This window comes from Tribolium castaneum, chromosome 7 (assembly GCF_031307605.1).
Source record: "Tribolium castaneum strain GA2 chromosome 7, icTriCast1.1, whole genome shotgun sequence".
NCBI lineage: Eukaryota > Metazoa > Arthropoda > Insecta > Coleoptera > Tenebrionidae > Tribolium > Tribolium castaneum.
This window is the reverse complement of record NC_087400.1, coordinates 10269003-10294336: the sequence shown is the minus strand read 5'-3', so window position 1 is coordinate 10294336 and position 25334 is coordinate 10269003. Positions and strand designations below refer to the sequence as shown.

The window sequence follows — 25334 nt, the reverse complement described above, 5'->3', positions numbered from 1 at the left end:
AAATGTAATAAGTCATATTAGTACATATCAAAAAATAAGTTACCATTTGACTTATCAGATTCTAATAACAAGTTGTAAATTATAGCAAGTTTAAATTGATTGTTTTTTTCATGTCTGGGTGGTTTGACAGACAAGTCCAGCTATGGCAAACGAGCCACAAAAAGACACTTTTAGGATTAAATTATTCGGGCGACTTTTGGTTCAGTGATTCAATTTAAAATTTTAATTTCCTCCTTTAAACGATTCGCTATTTTATAACCCTCTTAAGAATATTTTTTTTGGACCATGCTTTTACACTTTGTAATAAAATCAACGAACTGGTCACGATTTTTCCCAATAAACCTCGATCCGTGTCCACATTACCAGCAACAATGCAATAGTTTTGGCTGCAACACTGATGAATGGAAGTTATTAGCGTTATGGTCGAACACAGGACGCTCATTACAAGCGAGGTGTCGGTTCCCAATGTGGTAATCAACCAGGGGCAAAGGCCTGCCTTTACAAATATGGCTTATTTCACACCGCAACACTCGACCATACGCCGACACATTTATCACTTGCCGCAGTTTTTTTAGACTGTTTCAAACAAATGCAATTTAGTGCACACCATCTATTTCACTTTTCCACTACGTGGAAGTTTATTGCGAAGGATCAACAGTGAAAAATTATAAACGACCGGATTGAATGAAATATACGGTGGGTTAACGCCAGCAAAAAAGGAGACAGATGAGTTTATTAGAAAGAGTGCTCTTATACAGATAGAAATAAAATTAGAATTCGTAAAATAATACCACTTATTTTGTTCTTGACGAGTTGTTAAGTTGTTCCGATCACATTTCGCATGCCGTCTTCACTAATTGGGCGTCTAGACAAAAAAATAAACGTCTGCAACTAATCAAAGAATTATAATTTGCGTTTAAGAAGACAAAATTTGAGTTTGAAACCTTAAATTATGAAGAAATGTGGTTTTCTTGGTTTAACCTTATTAAAACTAGACTGATATTCCATTGTGGGAGGTGTTATGTAAAGGTGAATGAAAAACAACACAACCGTTTTGGTCTTTCCTCTGAAGTTTTATTTTATATTTGCTACAATAAAACATATAAAATTAACCACAAAGTTAAAGTACAAAACGATGGTCTGGTGATGGGTTTCTCTTTATCTCCTCCTTGCTAATAAAGTTAAATACTCAAAAATTCACTTCGATATGGAGATGACATCATACATTTGTGAAACGACACTTCAAAAAATCAAAATTTAGAATTTTTTATGCAGTCGCAAAGTGATAATAATAAGCAACAAAATTTCATTGACCTCACAATTATGGTAAGTCATAACAAACTTTGGGACCTTCCACAAAAACACTAATACAGATTTCGTGACACATAAACATAACTCCTTCTTATCCGAACCGAGATAAGTTACCAGCTTTCAATTGTTATTATATACATAGACTTGCAACAATCCCTAAGGACAAAAACTATTAAAAAAAGAAAAACAAATGATTAAATATTTCTCAATAAATAATGAATTTATGGTGAAGACACAATACATAGATTAATTAACAAAAAAGAAAAGCAAAAACTTAGAAATTTATTATATTTGCAAGTTAAAACACAACTGAACAACAAAAAATATGTACTCTTTATTGGGAAACCGTCTATAATTGTTGCTAATACCTTGAGATCGAAATGTATTGAATTAAAGCAAGCTTTGAAAGGGAAGCACGGCTTGCTCTAATTTTGTGTATTTTCGATCTCATGTTATAATTATTAAAATCAACCAAAATTACACATTTTTTTTAATACTAACAATACTTTATGCAAAATGAGATACTGATATGTATCTCATTCAGAAATTCATATATACCGAGTGCTCAAAAACCGACGCACCAACTCAATGGACTGTGGTAAAGCATTGTTTACATATAAAGGTAAAAATAGTAAAAAAATTCTTTGCATTAAAGTTATTGATAAATAATGAATTTTAAATAAATGATATGTGACAACGTTGTCTAACAGTCGTGATCGCAATAGAATTTGATCAACAATAAAAATAAATTATTTTTGAAATGGTTTCTTAGGAAATAATTCCCAGCGTTGTCACATCTACAAACTGTGATTTTTTTGATGAATTTTAGTTTTTTTAAATTAAAAAAACTGCTAAAGTCTGATGGGAAATTTAAAAATGGTTATTCATCGTTGTGTTAGGGAACGATTACTAAGTGTGAAACATGAAAACGTTAAAAAAAAATGAAAACTGAAGAAAATAACAAAATAAGTTTGTAGCTCCAGATTTTTTAAAATATGACTTCAGAAATTTTTTCAAGATTTTTCCCGTGATCTACACATGCTTCTCAACAACGTACCACTGAGTTGGTGCGCCAACTATATATATATATATATATATATATATATATATATATATATATATATATATATATATATATATATATATATATATATATATATATATATATATATATATATATATATATAATTTTGTTTTCCTTAGCAACGGTATCGATTGTTGCTCTTTTGTTTTCTAGGATGTCGAATTTAATTTATTGTCAAATTTACAAGTTTTTGATTGTTTTGCACATCATTAGACATTAATTGTTGATTTTTTCAGAAGGTATTTGTTTTATGTAGCAAGAGCTGTCGTTTCCGCTAATTAAAGCCAAAAAAATATGATTTAAAATATTTAAAATATCTTAAAAATGTAACTTTGAAAAGCTATATCTCGTAAAAAAAGGCGCAATCAGTTTTTTGTCATAGGAACTTTTAATTCATTTTCATGTCTTTTATCAGCACCCGAGAGATTGTAGGGTACTTTTGAATCACCTTGTATTAATGAACCTATTTTTTCTTATGCTTGGAATTCTAACATTTTCATTGGCAATAACAGATTTTAGACTTTGTTCCGATCCTTTTAAGTTTGTAAACTTAACACTTTGTGCTTTAAACTCTTGAATTTCAACTTGGTAATTTAGACTTTTGATACAAACTCACAAATAACTATTATTAATCACAAACTCCACAAAAAGCAAGGTGCGGTTCATTACCGCCACCTAGCTCATCGCTGACAACAATATGATACAAAATTAGCCACCACTTTACGCTAAAAATTACCCCATTTCCATCAAAATTACATTTATCTCTCGGTGTGTAAAAGTTGTGGATGCGCCCCATTTCCATAACAAAATACACCCACAATTTGAATATTCATTATATTTTCAACACAAAACAAATCATTTATTTACATTTTTATAACTTTTTTTACAGCTCGACAACATCAATCTTTGTTTGGGCGTCCTAAAAGCACAACATGTTTCCGGCCTGGAAAACGTCTCGGCTCAAGAACTACGCGATGGAAAATTAAAGGCGATTTTGGCGCTTTTCTTCGCCTTATCACGCCATAAACAGGCCGCCAAACAACGGGCCCAGCAAATCCAACAGAACCAGATAGGGGAAATGACGCCGAATAGGTAGGTGACACTTTATACACAGCGCAATGTTGGTTGCCTACAGCTACTTTAAATAACACTAATCTAGGACATTATTATTACCAATCGTAATGAATATTTTGTGATTTATGACACATCAGGGTTGTGACATTTTGATAATAAACCACGGGAGGATTATAAATTTTCTCTCAAACGATTTAGTGCGATGTGGGTTATGCAACACAAATGACACGGTCAGCGCCTCTCAAACTGTGATGCAAATCCATTATTGATCTTTTCCAAAAAGTGCTTTAATAAATGGGTTTACATGACTTTCTCTAATACTCTTGCAATTATAATTTAATTAATAGTAATTGATAATTTGCCCGGCGCATCCACCATTTTTGCACGTTTATTAATTCATTTATTTAAATATTCCATTGAATTAAAACACTACACGGACGTATTTAATAATTACAAAGGGCCTATTTCACGCCATCTGTTCGAGTTTTTAAGCTTGTTGCGTCTTTAGTTAAATTTATCGCTTTAATCAAAATCCCCTTTTGTGCTAATTACTCTTCTACGCATAAATTAATACTAAAATTTTGAGTTTCTGTTTTTTGCAAGCAACTGAATAAATGCCGAAATATTAATGTGCGATTTGTCGGCGTGCTGAAACAGATCTCGTAAATTGTGCAAACAAAATTTCCGATTAAAATCCAAATCGGATTTGGTTTTAACGCGGCAGATGTTTCGAATCGGTTGGTTGGTGTAAAAAGCTTTTTAAGCGTAAACTGGTCGCTTTGCAAATTTGAACGTGTATTCCCAAATGCACGGCGTGAATCGTTAAATTTATTTATTTATCTCTTGGGAAGACAAATTATGATTACGCAGCTTGTTCGGAAGTTCGCTTTCACAACGTTAGAGTGGAATTAACGCCGGGGTTGCAGTGGTTTTCAAACAAAGCCACTAACTTGAGTGAGAGGATGGGGGCGGGTGTATTAGACGGGGGTGGACTGGAATTATTTAAGGAAAGGGGTGTTTTAGCGGGATTTACTTCAGGAGATTGATTAAACATTGTAGCGTGTTTTTTGACTTTTTAATTTTAATTTGTTTGTAAGAAACTTTCGAACAATGAAACACTTTGTATATATGCGGAAGTAAAATTAATTTTAATTTTTTACCGTTTTTATAATAATTGAGTATAGATTTGCTCATGATTTAATGTTTTTTAAACAGTTTATTTTATAACCATTCCCGGAACAATGTAACCTGACTCTAAGATTTTCAAAATAATTTTAGTATATATAAAGTTATAAATATACAGTTTGGTTTATATTCAATGTGTTTTGCGACAAAAGAGTTCTTTTGTCGTGGATTTATAATGGAAAGGATAATCATTTAAATTAAAATAATTCATTGGATTCTAAAAATTACATAGTACATACATTACCTTGTTATAGCGATAACATAAAATACTGTTGACAGTTGACCTACTAAAACTGGTGAATAATTTTTGAAGAGAATCGGTAATTAAATTGATTAGTAATATTTTTTTTAATTTGTAAACATATAAATTTTGCTCTTATATCTTACGTCGTTAAACAAGACCAAGAATTTTTAATTTCCTTTTTATAATTTTGTCTGAATAATTTTTTTAGAGTTATTTCCATATAGATTTTTTTGTCCCGTCTGTCATGTGCAAACAAAAAGTAAATTAATCAAAAGCCGTTACACATTGCCTTATTCTTTGATTTCGTGGTTTAAAAAGCTTCAAAAAGTTTCACCTTTTTCTTCAAAAATAATTGTTAGAGAGTAAGTGTTTTTTAGATTAGTAGAATTTTATTATGATTGTTCAACTAAAAAATGAAATTTTTTTGTGTTCCGTCTGTCATTAATTTGTATTTCTTTTTTTTACAAACGTAGCTCTAATTGTAAGTTGCAAACAATTTGACCGGTTCCTATAAAGTTTCCATAAAGAAAAATTAACTTCTACTGTTATTGTTCATAAAAAAATGAAAATAAAATTTATGCAGCGTTAAAATGGAATAGATGTTTAGTTTTCATGATTTTTAATTAATACTTTTAAATCACAAATTCCAAATTTTTGATTCAATCTTTTAAGAGCTTAAATTTTAGCTCTAAAACTATCGCAAATAGCCCCCAATTTTTCCTTACTAGGAATTTTTATTTTCAAACTGCAATTTGAACTATTAAACTTGTAAGTTCAAACATAAGTCTCTTCTTTAATCTCAGAATTCTATTATTATACTTCAACGTTGGATTTTAAAATTTGAAAGTCTTACTTTCAGTGATGAATATTTCTGTACGAGATTGTGATAATTAAAGTAACAAATGTAATCATTTAAACCTTATAAGTATTTCGCTTTATAAATTCGGGATTTTGCATATGATTTAATATTTAGATAGGCAATATACTCGTTTGTAAATTTCACATTGCAATTTTTGAGTTCACTCTGACTTTTAATCTGGAAATTTATGCTGATGGAAGAAAAATTATAAGAAATTCTGACACAATGTGATTTTAAAATCACAGCTTCACATTCTAGCTTTTAAAAATTTCATCTTAAAATCACAATTTCATTATCTTTATCTTTTAAACCTGGAACTTTTAAAACATGATAGTTTTTTAGCCTCGGAATTTTTGAGGCAAAATTAAAAAAATCTAACATTCAGTGACGATTATTTGAATTCTGGGTAATAAATATTATTTTTAAACTTGAATGTTTAGAAACAAAAAATTACAACTACAAACTTTTTGTGAGAAATGAAAACTCATAAATTTGAAATGTTGCATTTGAATTTCTGTTTTTGCATTTAAATGTCAAATTGCAAATTGTGATTTCAGTCTGTATGTTTTCTGATTTTTTTAACTGGAGATATCTGTTGATGGACTTGTATTAGCTGTTTCAAAACGTCAATGTCGCATTTTACGTCGCATTTTACTGAATTATTTTTTTATACAGGGTGCTCAAAAACTGGCGCACCAACTCAATGGTACGTTATTGAGAAGCACGTACAGATTACGGGAAGAATGTTGAAAAAATTCCTAAAGACATATTTTAAAAAATCTGGAGCTACAAACTTATTGTGTTAACTTCTTTAGTTTTCATTATTTTTTTATGTTTATACAGAGTGCTCAAAAACTGGCGCACCAACTCAGTGGTACATTATTGAGAAACAAATGCAGATTACGGGAAAAATGTTGAAAAAATTCCTAAAGTCATATTTTAAAAAAGCTGAAGCTACAAACTTATTGTGTTAACTTCTTTAGTTTTCATTATTTTTTTATGTTTTTATGTTTCATACCAGGTATTTGTTCCGTAACAAAACGATAAATAATTATTTTTAAATTTACTATCAGATTTTAGCAGTTTTTTTAATTTAACAAAATTAAAATTCATCCAAAAAATCACAATGTGTAGATGTGCCAACACTGGGGATTATTTCCTAGGAAACCGTTGCAAAAATAATTTCTTTTTATTGTTTTTCAAATTCTATTGCGCTCATGACTGTTAGACAACGTTGCCACATATCATTTATCTAAAATCCGTTATTTATCAATAACTTTAATACAAAGAATTTTTTTACTATTTTTACCTTCATATGTAACCAGTTCTCTACCACACACCATTGAGTTGGGGCTCCAGTTTTTGAGCACGCTGTATGTTTCATACCAGGTAATCGTTCCGTAACAAAACGATGAATAATTATTTTTAAATTTACTATCAGATTTTAGCAGTTTTTTTAATTTAAAAAAATTAAAATTCATCAAAAAATTCACAATGTGTAGATGTGCCAACACTGAGAATTATTTCCTAGGAAACCGTTTCAAAAATAATTTATTTTTATTGTTGCTCAAATTCTATTGCGATCATGACTGTTAGACAACGTTGCCACATATCATTTATTTAAAGTCCGTTATTTATCAATAACTTTAAGACAAAAAATTTTTTCACTATTTTTATCTTTTTATGTAACCAGTTCTCTACCACACACCACTGAGTTGGTGCGCCAGTTTTTGCGCACGCTGTATAAAAGTGATAAAATTGTAAAGAAGTTATTAATGATTATTAATGATTATATCGTCCAAATTCTTACATTCAACAAATTCTGTAATTGGAAAATGGAATTTTTGAAATAAAATTCCCAATTTTCACTTTCACCCTTGAACTTGAATAGTCGACACGTGCCCATGTTATATCATGCACTAATTTCAACCCGAAAAATAAATTTCAATTTCCTTATCAGCGATTTATAGGACACACTACTACAATAAATTTGCATATTATCACTTTCGTTGCACCTTTTACGCTACCTGTCAATGTTGTTAAATAATTCGTTGGGTAAACACACCACGATGAACCTCCACCATTTTGCAACGATTTTTGCCGGTAAGTTAAAATTTTCCTAGTAAAATAATCTCACAAAACCACACAGCAATCGTTGTCCCTTCATTGATTTGCGGCATTTACGAAGCCTGGACCTCTGCCTACGTCCCAAAACTGGAAATCGAAAATTCCTTCACAAATTCGGACGGTTCCTGGATCACCATATCACTGTGTGTTGGCGGCCTCACAGGAGCCCTAATCTCTTTCCCACTTTTTGACAAATGGGGGCGGAAAAAATCACTTCTGACCACCACAATTCCCTTCATGGTGTCACCTCTACTCTTGGCTTTTGGCAATTCGGTTGCGATTTTTTGCGCAGCGAGATTTTTCGCAGGAATGGGAATTGGCGGTTGTTTGGCAATTATACCGCAGTTTGTGGGCGAAATAGCGCATGAGACGGTCAGAGGGGCTTTGGGCACGTGTATCTACGTTTTGCAAGTTTTCGGAATGTTGTTTATCAACGTGATTGGCTCGTATTTGAGCATCAAGACCAGTTCTTTCATCTTGTTTGGTATTGGAGTTGTGTATTTGTTGCTTTTTATTTTTGTGGTTGAAAGTCCGTATTTTCTGATCATGAAGGGGGAGAATGAGGGGGCCAGAAAGGCTCTACGTATTTTTCGAAATGGAGGCGATGTTGATAGCGAGTTTAAGAGGATAAGTCAAGCAGTGGCTGAGCAAATTGACAATAAAGGCCAATTTTCCGATTTATTCAAAATCAAAACGAACCGAAGAGCTTTGCTGATTGTATTCATTTCGGTCAACGCCAAACAACTAACTGGTGATTTCACCTTAGACACTTACTCCCAAACAATTTTCAACCAACTTTGCGACATTCCTCCAATGATGTTTGCTGTGATTTTTTACTCAACCAAATTGATCGTAGTCTTCATTTCGTCTTTTTTCATTGATAAAATCGGACGTCGTCCAACATTTCTCATTTCCCTCTTTGGTTCAGGTGTGATTTTTTTAATTATCGCCGCTTACTTACACATTGCTCTGCACACAGATGTGGTCATTAGTGACTTTGTCAAGAAAATAATGATTTTTGTTATGGTGTTGTTTACCATATTTTATAGTTTTCTTGTAGCCGTTCCGGTATTGTTGTTGGGTGAGTTGTTTCCAATGAACGTGAAAGCTTTTGTTTCGATGTTGTATGTTATACATTTTTTCGTAGCGTCGTTTGTGGCCACCAAACTGTTCCAGGTTATAACCGACTGTGAATATCTCGGTATGGATGTTGCGTTTTTTGCCTACTCGTTGTCCTGTTTTATTCATTTTTTATTGGTGTTTAAGTTTGTGTTTGAGACGAAGGGGAAAACATTGGAGGCAATACAAGAAGACTTACGTAGTTCTTTTAGATAGTGGAGTAAAATATTTACGAATACTTTTACGTTTTTTTTTATATTTTGTATATATTGCAAAGTTGAATAAATATTAATTATTTTTCTATTTTTTTGTTTGTTTATTCTTCCTCCATTTTAATCAAAATAAATGACTAAAAGGCTGATAAGAAAAGTAATACGTAATAAAATGGAAAACCTACAAACATGTTTTGCAAACATGCAAAATAATAATTAATATTTAAAATACCGATAATGCTAAGAAATTATTGTGAATCAAGTAATGACGGTATATAGAAAACTCAAATCTTAATTATGTCCGTTATTGAAAAATATACGAAAAATTTGAAAGCAGTCATTTTTTGCTTAAATAATTGATTTCTGAATGAAAAGAATAGCGCATTATGATTTATCAAGAAAAAAATTGCAATCAACTAAGTAATTTTATATTTTTTTAGTAGTTAAAATTAAAAGTGGAAGAATGTGAATTTTTTGTTATGTTGCTTTAAGTTTAAACCCAATTTTTTAGCTTTTTTGGAATCTTCACTGTTGTGTTTATGAACACGGTACTTTGTATTTATGGAATTTATTGACAGATTCTTTGTTGGTTTTTTGCTCATAAGCGGGCAAAATACTTTGGAACTAGCAGCAAGTGTCTTTTATTGTAAGAAAACGACGTTTTTTGAACGTGTTTCTAATTTTTAAACGCATTTATTTCTCAAAAAAAACATATTCTAAAGATCTAGATTTTAGAAGATCTTTGAGTAGATGCAAACGATTCGAATTCTAAAGAAGAGAGTCAAATTTGTGGTAAGTAAACCAAACAAAGGCAAATCTGTTATTTTTTTCTATTTATTTGTCCAACAAGAAGAAACTTTAAAAATTTTCTTTCTGTCTTTTTTTATTTTTTTGGTACGTTACTAATGTAAACAGGCCATTTTTTACATTTTCTAACAAAATATTCATAACTAACTTGATGGTGAATAATATTGATGGTTTTTAAAAGCTTTTAAGCTTTGTTGTCTGTCTGTCTGTGAGACAAAATTGAGAGAGCTCTTGTCCGAATGAATTGAAATTTTGCATACTTACGTAATCTGTGTGACAATGCAATTCTATATAGTTAATTACCCTAATGGGGTTAAAAGGGGTATTAAAATTTTAGATTAGCTTAAAAAGGCATATTCGATTTGTACATACCAACATACACGGTTAGTGTCGACGGTATGCTGGACATTCTAACGTCACAATATGTATGTAAAAAGCGTACTGTTCTCTTATCTTGGATGACTGACACAAAACAAAGGTAAAGATGTGCTGTCAAATGGTAACAGTTGTATTCTATCACATAGGTACCGCTAAACAAATGCATAAATCAGCAAAATAATGGTTTTACAACACAGTGAAAATACAACTCAGAGAAAACAATTAGAATAAGTAAGGAAACAGTAAAAAAAATTAAAAAAATGTTGTAAACAAGCTATTATTTAAAAGATGCAATAAAATAGAAAAAACAATGTTTTCTATCAAAAGAGAATATTATCGCTTACCGAATTAAATGCCGCAAATTCAGATTCCAAAACCACCTGAGATACTACACTCTTTTATAAACAGTCTGTGTAATATTTGATGTATGAATGCCTATCATTAGTCCTATAAATTTTGTGATTTTACATGAGAAATTAGATTAGATGAAGATCATTTTAACACACCTTGTATAATGACTGCAGTAATTTTTTTTGGCTAGTTTTGAAAAACATGTTTGGAATATTTGTTGTTAAAATAAAAAAATAAATAAAGTTTTGACTGTAGGCAAATAGAGAAATGCAATATTTTTCGAAACGGTTTTTATGCGATTATGGTATTAGAGACCCTAGAATTGATCAAAGTTCAACCCTATCATTTTTTTAGTCGTACTTTACTACTAATAATAGTCTTCTCTTTAGGTCTTCTTAATTCGAACTAATGGTTGCTTTGTGTTAACATTTTTTAATTTTTTATCGAATAACTTTTTTTTCAATTAAAACTAATAACATTTTTTTGTAACAATAAAATACTAGCAATTATGCACTCAGTCTGTTACACATGTACGTGTGTATTTCAGTTTTATACCAAAAAGTCAGACAAAAATCATTGTTAAAATTTGCTATTAAAAATATTTTTTATATTGTTTTTTAAATTCCATCTACTATTTGCAATAGTAATGGATTAACTGAAAAACGCTTAAATGCCACAATATTTAATTTTTCAAAATTATTCTTTGACACAACTTCCAACAATCGCCTTATTTATTGACCCTCATATCTTAAAACCGTCTCAAATCTCTATGGGCCCAACAAAAGAACCTTTATTAAGGTAAACTGTGTGCCCACATACCATTCAAAACGATAAAAGGGAACGCAAAACACCTGAGTTTACTCACTTCATTTACATAAGAATTTATACGAAATGGCATTTTAGTTGTTTAGGAGTTGATTGGAGAGAATTATATTTGATGTAACAGCATTTATGTTTCAATGGAGCGATTTTGGATTAGATCGTAATTTAGGGAATAATAACAGGATTCATGTATACAGGGGTGTTTTGTCTAAACCCCACATTAGAAGTATTGGTAATTCTAATAATAATAGTCATTTGAAAATTTGCATTCAACCATAATCTCTTAGGTCCTGCTCAATAAAAATATTTTCAAGACGGTAACACTTCCGGTTATACCGGAAGCCGCTTTCAACTTTCTTACATTAAATGCAAAGCTATATTTTGTAATGCGTTTTTGGATTTCTAGACTTATTTTAAGATAGTTTTCATAAGCTTTCCCTATAAATAAGTTTTGTTGTTTACGAAATATTTGTGTTATTTTTTTGAATTTGCACCTTACAGTTCAAAAATCGATAACTCTTTCATTCTTAAAAATTTAGAATATTTTTTAGCTCATTTGAAAGAGGAAGTCTAGACATTTCTTTAGTGGTTTCAAATTTCTAAAAAAGAATAACTAACCCCAAATGTTTAAAGTTAAGTTTTATGAACCTTAAACACCCATAACTAAGTTTTTTAAATGAAATGCTACAAGTTTTATTTCTTTAAATCGTAGAGAATTTATTCTGCATCGATCTGTATTTGGATTCCCTATACTTGTGATTATTAGTTTTCAAGTTATAATTGAAAAATTCATTAGCCTTTTCTTGCTATGGAAACATGAGAAAAAATGTGAGAAATTAAAGTTTTTTAAACCAACATTCAATTAATTTATCGTGTTTTCACAGGACGGACAATTTTGAACAGAGTTTGTTTAATCAGAAATGTTTTTATGGCAAACTATCCAATTAATTAATATCTATTAAGAAAATTTCTACAATGTCAAAAAAACCAACATAACTTGAAAATTATCACAGATAGGTTTAGAGAATGCTAACACAGATTGATACAGAAAAAAAATCTTCTCCATCTAGTAAAATAAAAATTGGGACATCCCATTTGAAAAAATAGTTATGGGTACTTGAAGTTTCAATCCTAACCCCAAAATTTTTGGATTTATTAACTTATTTTTCACTTTTGACTGGAGTACAGATATAGGCTTCCTATTTTAATTCTCCAAATATGACTTCAAAATTTCTAAAACTAAAAGAGTTACCGATTTTTTAAGTAACAGGTGCTAATGCAAAAATTTTCAAAAAATCTCAAATATCCCGAAAACGGTTAAACTTATGAATAGGGAAAGCTGATAAAAACGGCCTTAGAATAACTTAACTAATCCAAAAACGGAGTGGAAAACATAGCTTTCCATTTAAAATGAGAAAGTTAATAGCGACTTCCGGTATAACCGGAAGTGCCGCCATTTGGAAAATATCTTCATTGAGCAGAATTCAACGGATTATGGCTGAGTACCAACTTTCAAATAAATATTTCTAATAAAACTTTTATACTTCTAATGTGGGGTTTTGACGGAACACCCTGTATATTGTGTGCAGACACAGTATATGAGTTACACAACATTCCAATTTCATTAATTCATTAAAATGAATCTCGTCCTAGTTAAAAAAATTAATTAATTCTTTTAGGGTTGTAAGTAACCCTTTTCAGCGCTTATTTTGACCAAACCGCAATTGCAAAGTAAATAATTGACACATCCCTAAATAATGAAAACTTTCATCTAGTTTTTACGTTTCAATTAGGTCTTTTTCGTCTCGAGAATGTCCATTTAGGGGTCCTTTCATATCGCACACACCACACGCACTCATCATACTTTTATTTTTATTGAAAAACGGGGGAGAAATGTCAGGGGATGTCTGCCGCTGCTGCAGCAGCAGCGAAGGGGTTTTATGTTGCGCGAAATATTGGAACAGGTCCGAAGTTTCGCAATAAAGCTTTAACTCGGACCTAATGATACTTTTACGCTCAAGTGCTTTCACGGTGAGATGGAGGGCTCAATGGATGTGCATTACGACACTATCGGAAATATATTTCAGACGACTTGTGCAATTTTACATTTGGTGGAAAATGCAAGAGACTGTTTTTCTAGCCAGTTACTAAGGTAACTTATCTCTATACAGGGTATCCGCTTTTCGAGCTCCACCATGGGCATATCAGTTATTATAAGAGATACGAGATCGGTTAAATTAGGGCAAAGTTGCGTATTTGTATACTGAACAATTATATGCCAGAAAATTTGATGTATCATTTTTAGTTTTTAAATTATTGTAAAAAACGGAAATTTGTAATCTTTGTTTTTATTTTTTCAAGCGAAAATCAAAAGAAATAGACGTTTTGAAGTACGACGTTTTTCAGGCACTTTACAAGGAATCTAAATCTGTCATCGCATTTTTCAAGGCATTCTTGATGTCAGAGTTACAATATTCAAATACGATGGATAATATATATTATAATATAATATAATATAATATAATATAATATAATATAATATAATATAATATAATATAATATTGTATAATATAAAATATATAATATAGTATTATATAAAACAGTACCGTGATTGACTGACAGACAAAGCACATCCTGAACTACTGAACATGAAATTTGGAAGATACGTTCCTTAGAGGATGTAGAGTTCCGCTAAGAAGGGATTTTTCGATAATTTGAAAGGGGTGAAATGGAGTTTAAAAATTTGAATAAAAATCCGTCATTTTAAAAGAAATATTAAAATAATAATTTTGAAAATTGGTATTTAGGCCTTACGTTAAAAATGAAGAAACATTAATTTTCAGGATTTTTGGTTAAATGAGGTGTCAAAATTTGTATGGAAATCAATTATTTGTAAAGTTAATATCCATGAAAAGATTGTAACTGTATTGGTATATTGGGGCTTTCACTTCAAAAAAAGGAACACGTTTTTTTTTAGGTTTTTTGGAAATTCTATCCCCAAGAGTGTTAAATAAAAAGAATATTTTTATAGTTATATTGTGTAAATTGATATTTCTAACGATTTTGGAAATTTGATCCCAATAGGGCTGTAGGGGATAAAAGTGCGAATGAAAATTTCTAATTTTTTAAGTTATTCAGGATGTTCGCCAGGTTGAGATATTTTTTTTAACATGTGATGTTACGCATTATTTTTAGAATTTTTAACCTCAAACATCTTAAAAAAATGTTTATGATTAAGAAGACACGACGATAATCGTTTTTTTTTAATTATTGAAGCTGACCTTATTTAAATTTGCAAATTTACAGAAAATAATCATAGGTGTTAATTAAAAAACTCTTGCAGTAATTATAACAAGCTTACAGATATGTTGCTATATTCTATATAAGAATCAAAGTAAGATGATTGAAAATTTGATGTCCTTAGTAATATGAGGATAGCTTTTTTTAAAGCGCTCATCTTAAAGGGGCAGAAAAATGAGAAGTGGACTGCAGTTTGTTTGGTAACAATCTATTTCAACACTTATAAAACTTACAAAATATTCAATTCAACATTTCAGAATTTTGCGGGAATGTGCCTTTCTGAGAAAAAGTGGATTATTTATTTACATTTAAAAAAAGGTTCCTCATTGGTTTGAGTTAACGAAATCATAAAACTCATTAATAAAGAGCATAAATTCATCATCTCCAATTGAAACCAAAGTTTGTACACTGTTCAGAAATATTTCTCTGTAAAAGCCTTTGGTGAATTATTATGTCGTATAAGTGACAATTCCATCCAAATAACGCTAAAAAGCTTTAGATTTAAAAACAATAACAAACAAATGGAAATATTTAGATAGATGTTCATGAACTCTGTAATTCGAATACACTGTGTCGCTTTGCCTAAATGACTCGGTTGTTTGGTGTTCCTGTAGTAAAAAAAAATAAAGTAACTACCCATTCATACAAAAAAGAGAAAGAGGTTTCTTTATTAATTACAACGTTCAGAAACTTTGAAACAAGGAATTCCATCATCAACTAGATGAAAAAAAAACATTTTTAATCAGTCTGAATCAAAATTTACACGAACAAAGTCGCGGGCAACTGCTAGTCATAAATAACCATCTCAAAGCTGTGCTTACGGTCATGTGAGATAAATACATAAAGGAGAACAATAACGTACTCAAGTAAATAGAGTCGTATTTCTTTGCCGGCAAAAAATAATCCGTTTTATACGAGATTTAGTAGTTTATGGGAGATGCAATATCGTAATTTGAGATAGCAGTCTGTTGTAAATTTGAATTTAACAGCGAAAATAGCAAATATCTCATAATTTACGTTCGATTTATCCCGGATTTATGCCTCAGGTGCTGTTCAATTTGTTCGTCCCTATACCTAGTGATTGAAATAATTGTTTGGGTCCTGTGTTTACCGATAACTTTCTCCAGATTAACGTCGTAATGCCAATGTAATACGGGTCACATTTGCATTTTACACACAATTGTAAAGTGTGCCATAAAACTGTATTATCTGCCATCTCACGGGACAGAAAAAAAAGGAAGCCAACCGACAAATTTTTAACGCTTCAGTGGAGAGAATTTATGTATGGTTCTGATTTTATTGCGGACGAGATGTGTTGGATTTTTTTGGGTTTAGGCTTCGGGGAATGAGATGTCTGGTCTTGCAGTGAGGGATTTCGGGTAAATAATGGTGCAGGAATTTTTAGAAAATTTGCTAATTTTACACAGTGTCTGGAGAAAATGCAGTTTACCGTTTAATAAGATTATTGTAATTTATGATGTCGCCTTTCGTGTTTTCCATTTTTAGATGTAAACCTAGGCTTTAAAATTTTTCCGGAGGGAGCCGTAATGGCCTCTTCCCTGCGTCCCTGATGAAAAGTCTATCTTAATAAAAACGTCGCTTGATAACACTATGAATACAAGATTTGACCTTCCGGATTCATATGCAATGCAATCTTTAGAGTAAAAGTCCTTTGATTTTTGAATGTGCACACAAATATTAGAAAAAAATAAGAAAACAATTCAAATGGAATTTTGTTTTTTTTTTCATATACTTAATATGAAAAATGTTATTTTGATGAAAATGTTTCAGCGTGCTTACGTATAAATTACTGATTGTGATAAGCTGATAAGTGATGTTTAGGCGAGCATCAGTTTCTAATTAATAAGCTAAACTTAATAAAATTTAAACAATCAAAATTATTTCCATGCTTTTTAAACATTATGCACATTAAAAATGGTTAAAAATTTTATCAGACAAAAACTAGAATAAAACAAAAATGTTGATACTACTGAATACCGAGCTAAATACCTACTGTCAAGTTAAGAAATCATACAATCTTGCTTTAAAATATTTATAGTATTTAACAAATAGACAAAAATTTTAAATAAGAAATATTCATCTCTGGATTATTTTTGATCCAATGTTGCTTAAAACCACTAATGTGACTATTTCTACCTAGTTTAATATGAGAGATTTTCTAACAAACATTATTAAAAATACATTATTTTTAAGTCAACAAATTTATAAAATGTAACTCTATTCTCTTTATTTAATATGACAAACTTTGAGCGCTTTTTGTATTACATCATTTACAGTTCATATTGTTTAACAAATAGGCAAACTTTTTAAACAAAAATAGTAGTATATTATTATACAAGTTTTATAAGACGTTCTATTGTGGCACGAATGGTTTTAAAGCACGACGAAGCAGTGCTCGAATAGAATGAGTACCACAATTAAATCTTATAAAACAAGTGTAATATACTATTTCTTCTACTTTCTTTTTTTGTTGTTTGGTTTTGTTTAGTTTAACTTATCAAAATGTGTTCAAACTATTTTCTATTAATTTTGTTTATTACCCGGGCTTTATCAATAAAAGACTTGACGCTGTTGACAGATAACACACTAAATTACAGTGATGACTGATGACACCCAGCCCAGAACTGCCAATACAACTCCTAAAAATGTTCTAAAAGGAGTTGCACAAACTTCTCTTTGTGAATCTACTTTTCGATTTGTAGAACCGAAATACAAAAAAATGTTTATCTTTGGATTGTTTCTAATACTTCTAATAGTGTCGCTTAAAACACGAATTTGACTTTCAGTTTTCTGCATAATTTAATATAAGAGATTTTAGAACATACATTACAGAACAAAAAAACAAAAAATAACTGAATAAACACTATACTTAAGTAAATATAAGATACTTATTTAAAATAACTAAGTTGGTGCGCATTTTTCGTCATACTATTATAAGAATGGCTTTTTTACGCTTTCTACAAGGAAATTTTAAGACATCCTGTATAATTGAAACGTCAACGTGTAATAAACTGTTTTATGTTTATAATAATAATTTATTTATCAGCATAGATAAATATTGAATATTATCATTTCTGGATTTTTTTTTAATGATTTGTAAGCATTTCTACCTAATTTAGTAGAAAAATGTATTGCTTTTAGTATAGTATACAATATTTTGATCCATTATTTTTTATTGAAAGTCTATCAGTTTTTAACTTTTTGAAACTTTTTTAGCTAAGGTTTCATACCTAGTTTAAAACGAGTTTTTTTGTTTTAAGTATAAAGCCAGAAATCGAAAAAAATATTTTTGAGCAAAGATCTAATTCTGATCATTACTTATTATTTTGTTACATCTGTTACATTTTATTATATTATATATTATATATTATATATTATATATTATATATTATATATTATATATTATATATTATATATTATATATTATATATTATATATTATATATTATATATTACATATTATATATTATATATTATATATTAAGTGTCTTTTGCCTTAACTCGTCGTTAGTGTCAGAAAATTAGACAAACTACGACAGCTTTATTTACTGTTAGACGAAAAATTTTGATACTACAGAAGTGTGGTTTGTGTAAAATTTTTGCTTTATGTAAGCGTAAAAATCATATTTTTTAAATACCTTGTTTAAAGTGTATTTTCAAATATTTGAATTTTAAAATTGTGTTTTTATTGCATTTGTGCATCAGTATTTTAAATATTGAATATTCAATTCTGGATTATGTTAACTCCCCAAACGTGAATGCATTTAAATAATTAACTATCACATTTTTGTGTTCCGAGTTCAGAATAACTCTTTATTAAATAAAAAAATTAAATATTTTTACATTTGTCGAATCAAGGCAGAACACCCCTTTTACTTAAAATTAAGTTTCCGTTCACCCTCACTCGCCCCTTCTAAAACTCGCGCAATTACCTCGAATTAATTCCCGAAATCTCTTATCACCGGCGATACCGCACAGCAAACGGCCGAATAAACTCTTCTCGTTGCACATACTCCAGCTCGGTTGATGGGTCCGGTGGACCATTCTGATGCAAATGTGGGTTTAGGGGAACAGGGGAGGGCTCCTCCGATGGAAGAGTGGCAGATGCAGTTTCTCATTGTTGGGGTGGCTGAACAGTGCACGGGCGCGTGTCGTCGTCGTAACACCATCGCTCAAGCATGGGGAACACAAACTCCGGAGTTCGCAAGTCCAGGAGCTTGCCCACTTCTCCGGAGGTTCGGAGGTGTGTAATTTCGGTTAATCGATGTCTAAATCAACGGCTGCCACTTGCTGCAGTGCAATGCGATTTTTAACGCGGTGTGTGCGAGTTTAAATCATTTTTGCACCGGAGTTCCGGAGTGGAAATTGAGTGATATTATAGTGTGCTGTGCTCACATGCAGTTTCACAGAAATGTTTTATCATTTCTTCTAAAAAGACGACAATCACACTATACACATAATAATATAACAAACAATATTTGCTCCTTTATATACACAAAGTCTCAGCATTAATTTGTAAAATAGTTGTGTTAGAAAATGACTAAAATTTTTGAATAATGGTAACACTGAACTGCATGTTTTGGTACCACAGTGGTGATGATAGTAGTGAAACTAGATTTTTTAAATTATTTGTTAGGACAGCCCGTATAGAGTCTAATCAAAACAATATTTTGTAATATTTAGAATTTTATGACTTTTTGATTTTTTTTCTCTCAAATGACTAGAGACCGGATTTAAAAAAAAAACGTTAATTAGGTATCAAAAAAGATTTCACAAACAATTTTTGTGAATTTCGGTGAGGAATTTGCTAACTTTTCAATATTTATTTGAGTGTAGAAAAATGTTAGTTTTCCGGAGTTAGTCGGTGTTAGAAAAGTAGCACTTTTTCATACTCAAATAAATATTAAAACATTTCAAATTTCTCACCTAGCTTTACAAAATCAACTACTCAGAGAACCTGACTTTTTTATTCTTTTTTATTGTATATACAAATAGATAACATAGAGGGTGTCTCAGTGATGTGAAACAGATTAATTATTGACCATTGCATTTTTTGGTTGTAGCTTTTAACACTGGGTTTTCGTCGATTTTGCTTTATTTTTGAAATAATTTGATTTTTTGTCGAAAACACTTTTTTTTTAATCAAATCAATCAAATTTTTATTTTTGGATCTAAGAGATCTTTAAATTTTTTAAGTTAAGTTTAAGTTAAGTGTCTTTCGCTGATTACTCAAAAGATATTTAACTTTAAACATTAAAAAAAATTATTAACTATTGCCTGAGTAGTCGTAAATTGAAATTTTCAGCTAATAATAATTTTAATGTTACCCTTATGCCATTAGTTATCATTTATTATAGTGAAATTACTAAAATTTTAATATTTATGTCAAAATTTAAATATAGTGTATTAAATTTTTACAAACTTCTTAATTTATCTACATTTTTAATTGCAATGCGTTAAACAATTAGAGCAGATTTAGGTTTAAACTTTTTCTTTTAAAGTGGCGAAAGTCTACTTTTCTACGATTCTTTGTTTTTGTGTAATGAATTTAAAAAAAGGGTGTTTTCGTCAAAATAATAAATTTATTTAAAAAACTAAGCAAAATCGACCAATACAAGTTTAGATTAAAACCATTAAAACACGTCCAAAAATGCAATAAAATGTATGTTGTTTAATTTAAAAAACATATCTAGTGTTTTTTTTTAATATTGGGACACCTGTATATATACCGCTATATCTTAGGAATATGTAGCAGAAACGCAGTGTAATTTTAAAAAAGAGAAAAAGTCAAGATCTGTAAACAAGTTATAAAGCTTTTCGAGATCGGTGGGCCAGCCTGTGTTTATTTATTACTACAATAGGAAAAATAAAAACATAATAATAATAATAGTAATAATAATAATAACATAATAAATTCCATTACATAAAAGAACATAAGAAAAACAAAATAGGTTGAAATAAAACTAAATTTTGTTGTGAATTTAACGCTGCAAAATTAGTTCGTTTTTTCCTTTGTTTTTTTGTTAGAATTCCTCTCAACCTAGAAAATATAATCTAGCACCTTTGCTAGTTCTTTCCACTTTTTCGTCTTTTAAATTTTTTTACAGAACTCGTAAAATATTTTTTACAGAATCTTTAACATTATTTACGGATTTAATAACTTTAACTGACAAGCTAACTATTTTATCTTGTACTACTTCATCAAATTTCAAAGTGAGTTGTCATTTAAAGTAAATCACTTTTCAACGTGCTATTGTCTTGTGCTTTTAATACTAGGGCTTGAGACTCTTCAGAAATTAATTTAATAGAATAAAGTAGAACAGAATATACTTTATTTATCTTTAAAATAGTAATAGTTACTAACCGAGTATTTTACACACGTAAAAATTAACTTTGATTTAAGTATGTATTCTAAGTTTTAAATCTTTAAAGTAATTACGAAAACATTATTCATTGAAAGAAAGTTTTTGAAATTAAATATACTTAGTTCAAGTTCTTGAATAAAAACATGGAGAGGAAAACAGAATAACAATGAAATATTTGTATATTTGAAATATCTTCTAACGTGTGACAATATGTTCTTATAATAATGAGAATAGGTATTCGAAAAACAAAATTCCAGAATGAGACAATGCAATAAATAGAAATTACATTCAAACTAAAACAAAAAATAAAAAATGAAAAAACTTAAATTAATAAAAAGTTTAAATACACTTTAGGAAAGTCTAGAAAATATTTAGGATAGAACAAGTCAGTTCATGAATTTAGGAAACTAAAAATAGTGCCAAATATTTACATTTTTATCGAAATATGTATTTCAAGTTTCAAGAACAGACCTTAAAAGATCCGGTCTCTACTTTTTTTAACTCTTTTTTAAACTTATTTATGTAACAGACACCTTGCAGTGGATGGTGTAGTTATTTTACTATTTTTCGAAGGTTTTTTGTCCTGTCGCTCGAAAAATGTAGAAAATCCCCTTTTCTCTCGAAATAACTTGCAAGTGCGTGTCGTGAGTAGTTTTTCAGAACATAAATTATGCCACACATGGAGCAGGTGGTTCCCTTGCAGGCACTCTACGTGATGTATACGACAAAACTACAACTTTATTAAAAATTTAAAATTGTTTTTCTGTCCGCTTTGAATGTCTCTGTGAGTTAATTAAGTTTGGAGCACCTGTGGCGATTAATTAACAAGAATACTCAGATTTAATTCTGATTCGAAAATTGATTTTGTTGCCACGCCACTCTGTCTGCTCTTTCAGATGTAGATTATAAAAATATTATCGAATTAAAAATCAATTATGTACTGGACTGGTTCTCTCAAAATATTTATCTGTCGTTCAAGCTCGCCGGAATTGAAGGGACTGCTGCATTATTTATTAAGCTTTTCGAGTGAAATCTGTCGACTGAAATAATTGCATTATTACTTATGAATGAAGTGGGGGATTAACACTACACTCGTTATCAAGAGGATTTTCGGATTTGTCTCGCAGGACGTACCGCTTATTTTTTAAAGGCAGTTTTGGTTGAAACAGAACCTAATAAGGGTTGTATGTTAATGAATCTACGACTATATAAATTATTTTGATTGCGAACATAAGCCACGCCACCCCCGTTTTATTGTTCAGGCTTCAGTGCACAATAGGGATCTCGGTTACATATTGTAATTTTATTACATAAAGAGGTATTTCGAAGTGTAGGAAATACTGGGTCGTAAAAGATATGTTGTAATAAAAGGTAGAACACTGTGTTACTCGTAGCTTAAATTAAGTTTCTGGAAGAGTGATGAATAATATGGCTTTAATTTTTAATTAAAAAACCAAAATGATATTTTTGCCCTATTGTAGTGCAGTTTTTATTAAAGCTTTATTGTGGATTGTGCAAAGAGTGAATAGGAAAAATTCAAATAACTGTTTTTCAAACCATTCAAAATGAGACTTTGATTTTGCATATGAAAGCGATCCAATGGAAACAATGGTCAGAGCTTGGAATATTTGTTAAAAATTGGATTCAATAATTGTCATCGTACTTGCAGTTCTATAATTTTATGTAAAAAATGCTAAATTTGCTCAGCACGTTTAAACTACATAAATATCAATTTCTGTTTAATCACGTCACGTTTAAATGTGCATTAAAACTGCGTTTATTGCAATATAGGAGCATAAAATACAACTAAAAGCTCATAAATCTCACACATAATAAATCTCTTTTATAACACCAGCTGCGATTCACTTTTCAAACCATTTTCAGCGATAATTTATATTGTAGTGTTCGAGAAGAAAGCGCTTCAAAATCATCAGTATCAACTGTTGTGGATGTTAAAGTCAAATTTTATTAAAACGTTGTTTTGGCAGCACTGTACTTGCAAATAGGGGATTGACATCATTAATCATGTCTGCTATAACAAAAAATGAGATATAATGTTTAATATCAAAAGGACAGCCTTGCCAAGAGCAAAATCATTTGAGCTCCAATTAAACATTTTTTCTGTTGGTAACATTTTAAGCCTTCTTTTTAATATCTGAATCCTAGATTATAAACACTATTTTAAAACACATCTCCGAGAGCAACGTGTTTTCACTATTACAAAAGTACGCTTCTAATAGCAACGTGTTTTAATAAATTTAATATAAAAACACGCTTCCCATAGCAACGTGATTTAAATTTAATTGAAAACACGTTTAAATTTAAAATTTAGAACAAATTAAAAAATAAAAATGTGTAGGCATTTAAAAATATAAAAATGAGGTCATTACTCAAAACGGATGTCGCCAGAAATTTTATTAAGTCATTATAAAGCCAAAATGTAGCATTTATAGTTATTAATAATACGAGTGCGAAAACACATGCTGTCGTTATGCAACGAGCGTATGTGTACTTAGACACCCGACAACTTTAAGCCTTTTCGTATGAGCGTTATTAATTTTTTTTGTTAGTACACTTTAATTTAAAGCACGCTGCTATGGGAAGCGTGTTTTAAAATAGTGAAAATACGAATTTTGTGTGTTACCTACTTTTGGTTCACTCTGTATGTTACAGCTAATGTGTAAACTTGGCTAATTTGTAAGCTGGTTAGTTTGTGAATCAGCCAAACTGTTGGCAGTTTCTACAATTTTGGCTAATTTACTTGAAAAACAAAATAGCTGGATAGTTTGTAAACTATCCAAGGCACTTTGGCTAATAAGAAAAGCAAACCTTCTCGGAACACAAAATCGCCAATGCTTTGCCTACTTTACAATTTAACCAACTCTCTACCCATATCTATGGAATAAGAAACTACATTATAAATATCTATAAGAAATAAAATGCACTTGTGACGAACTTATAACAGTTTCTCAGATCAAATAAAATATTTGCGGTTGTACTGCATTTTAAATGCAAATAAAATTATCTACTAAATTAGCCAGCAAATTGATTAATTTGTAAATCGAATGTGTAAACCTGACATGACTTGACCTGACCTGATCTGATAAATTTTTTCGTATGCTTTCACATACTAATCCATTTATTCCAAAAGTTTCCAGTTATTTTTATCTTTATTTCAAAGAAATTAAACTAAAAAAACATGTTTTATGAATCTGTATTCTTATGTAGGTACTTCCTACCTTATATGATATGTTTTAGAAATCATTTAGTTATATTTAAAAATGATAATGAAAAACTTCAAAAAATTTTTCCGAGGTAGATACATTTCTTCAAAGTTCTCAGTTTAGTATTCATTTTTTGTTAATCTAATAAGGTAATTTTAAGTTATCTTAATGAGAGTCGTTAAAACATTAATGTACTTATCTTGTTTTTTTTTCTGATTAGACAGATACTAGAATATTTTTGTTTAAAAACGTTTAATTATACAGTGGAGTCCGGTTATAATGAACCCGCGTATACAAACTTTCGGATATATCGAACTAAATTTGACTCAAAGTGTGACGCCGTTTTCCAAAAATTACAGTGTGAATTTGCTACTTCTGCAACTATTTTATATAGGTGTTAGGGAATGGCTTAGCAATAAGTCAGTGAATTTGTTATGATCAGACGAGTTAAAAACTCTTATATCTTCTTTCCAAAAATTGCGTACTTTTAACAGAAATTTTCATTTCACCTGTTGGGAGCCACTCTTTGGCTTATGGTAGTTTATTAACAGTTAATTTTTTCATTAGGCAAAATAAAGATGGTGGCGCTTGAGCGTTTTGAGAATTTTTCAAATTTGTGGCTAACATACCCATTTGTGTGGGAGGTTTGAATCCCGGTCCTGGCAAAAAAAAATGTTTTTTTAGTAAAATTTAATAACAAAACACAATTTGAAGAATATTAGATTAGAAGAATAATGTAGTGGACGAAGACGTTAATTTACCTCTGCCGTTTTTTATAATTTTTATAATTCTAGTTCAGCGGTTCTCAAAATTTGGGACTTTAATTTCAAAACAAATTTTTGGGAAAACTAT

The 25334-nt window shown here is 30.1% G+C and overlaps 2 protein-coding genes across 9 annotated transcripts in view; both read left to right on the top strand.

The window, feature by feature from the left end:
- sick (sickie) overlaps positions 1-25334 on the top strand; it is a 269698-nt gene that overhangs the window by 171213 nt on the left and 73151 nt on the right. For 7 of the 8 annotated variants that reach the window (XM_015983908.2, XM_015983904.2, XM_015983903.2 and 4 more), the window contains one exon: positions 3285-3487. In XM_015983908.2, coding sequence (XP_015839394.1) covers positions 3285-3487 — 203 coding nt within the window. Of the gene's footprint in view, positions 1-3284; positions 3488-18996; positions 19137-25334 lie in introns of those variants that run through there. The other variant, XM_015983910.2, reaches the window with a different exon arrangement.
- LOC107398733 (facilitated trehalose transporter Tret1-like) lies at positions 7602-9306 on the top strand. Its single transcript, XM_015983916.2, has 2 exons — positions 7602-7860; positions 7907-9306. Exons 1-2 carry the CDS (start codon positions 7791-7793, stop codon positions 9217-9219), a joined length of 1383 nt encoding a protein of 460 aa, XP_015839402.1. The 5' UTR covers positions 7602-7790; the 3' UTR covers positions 9220-9306.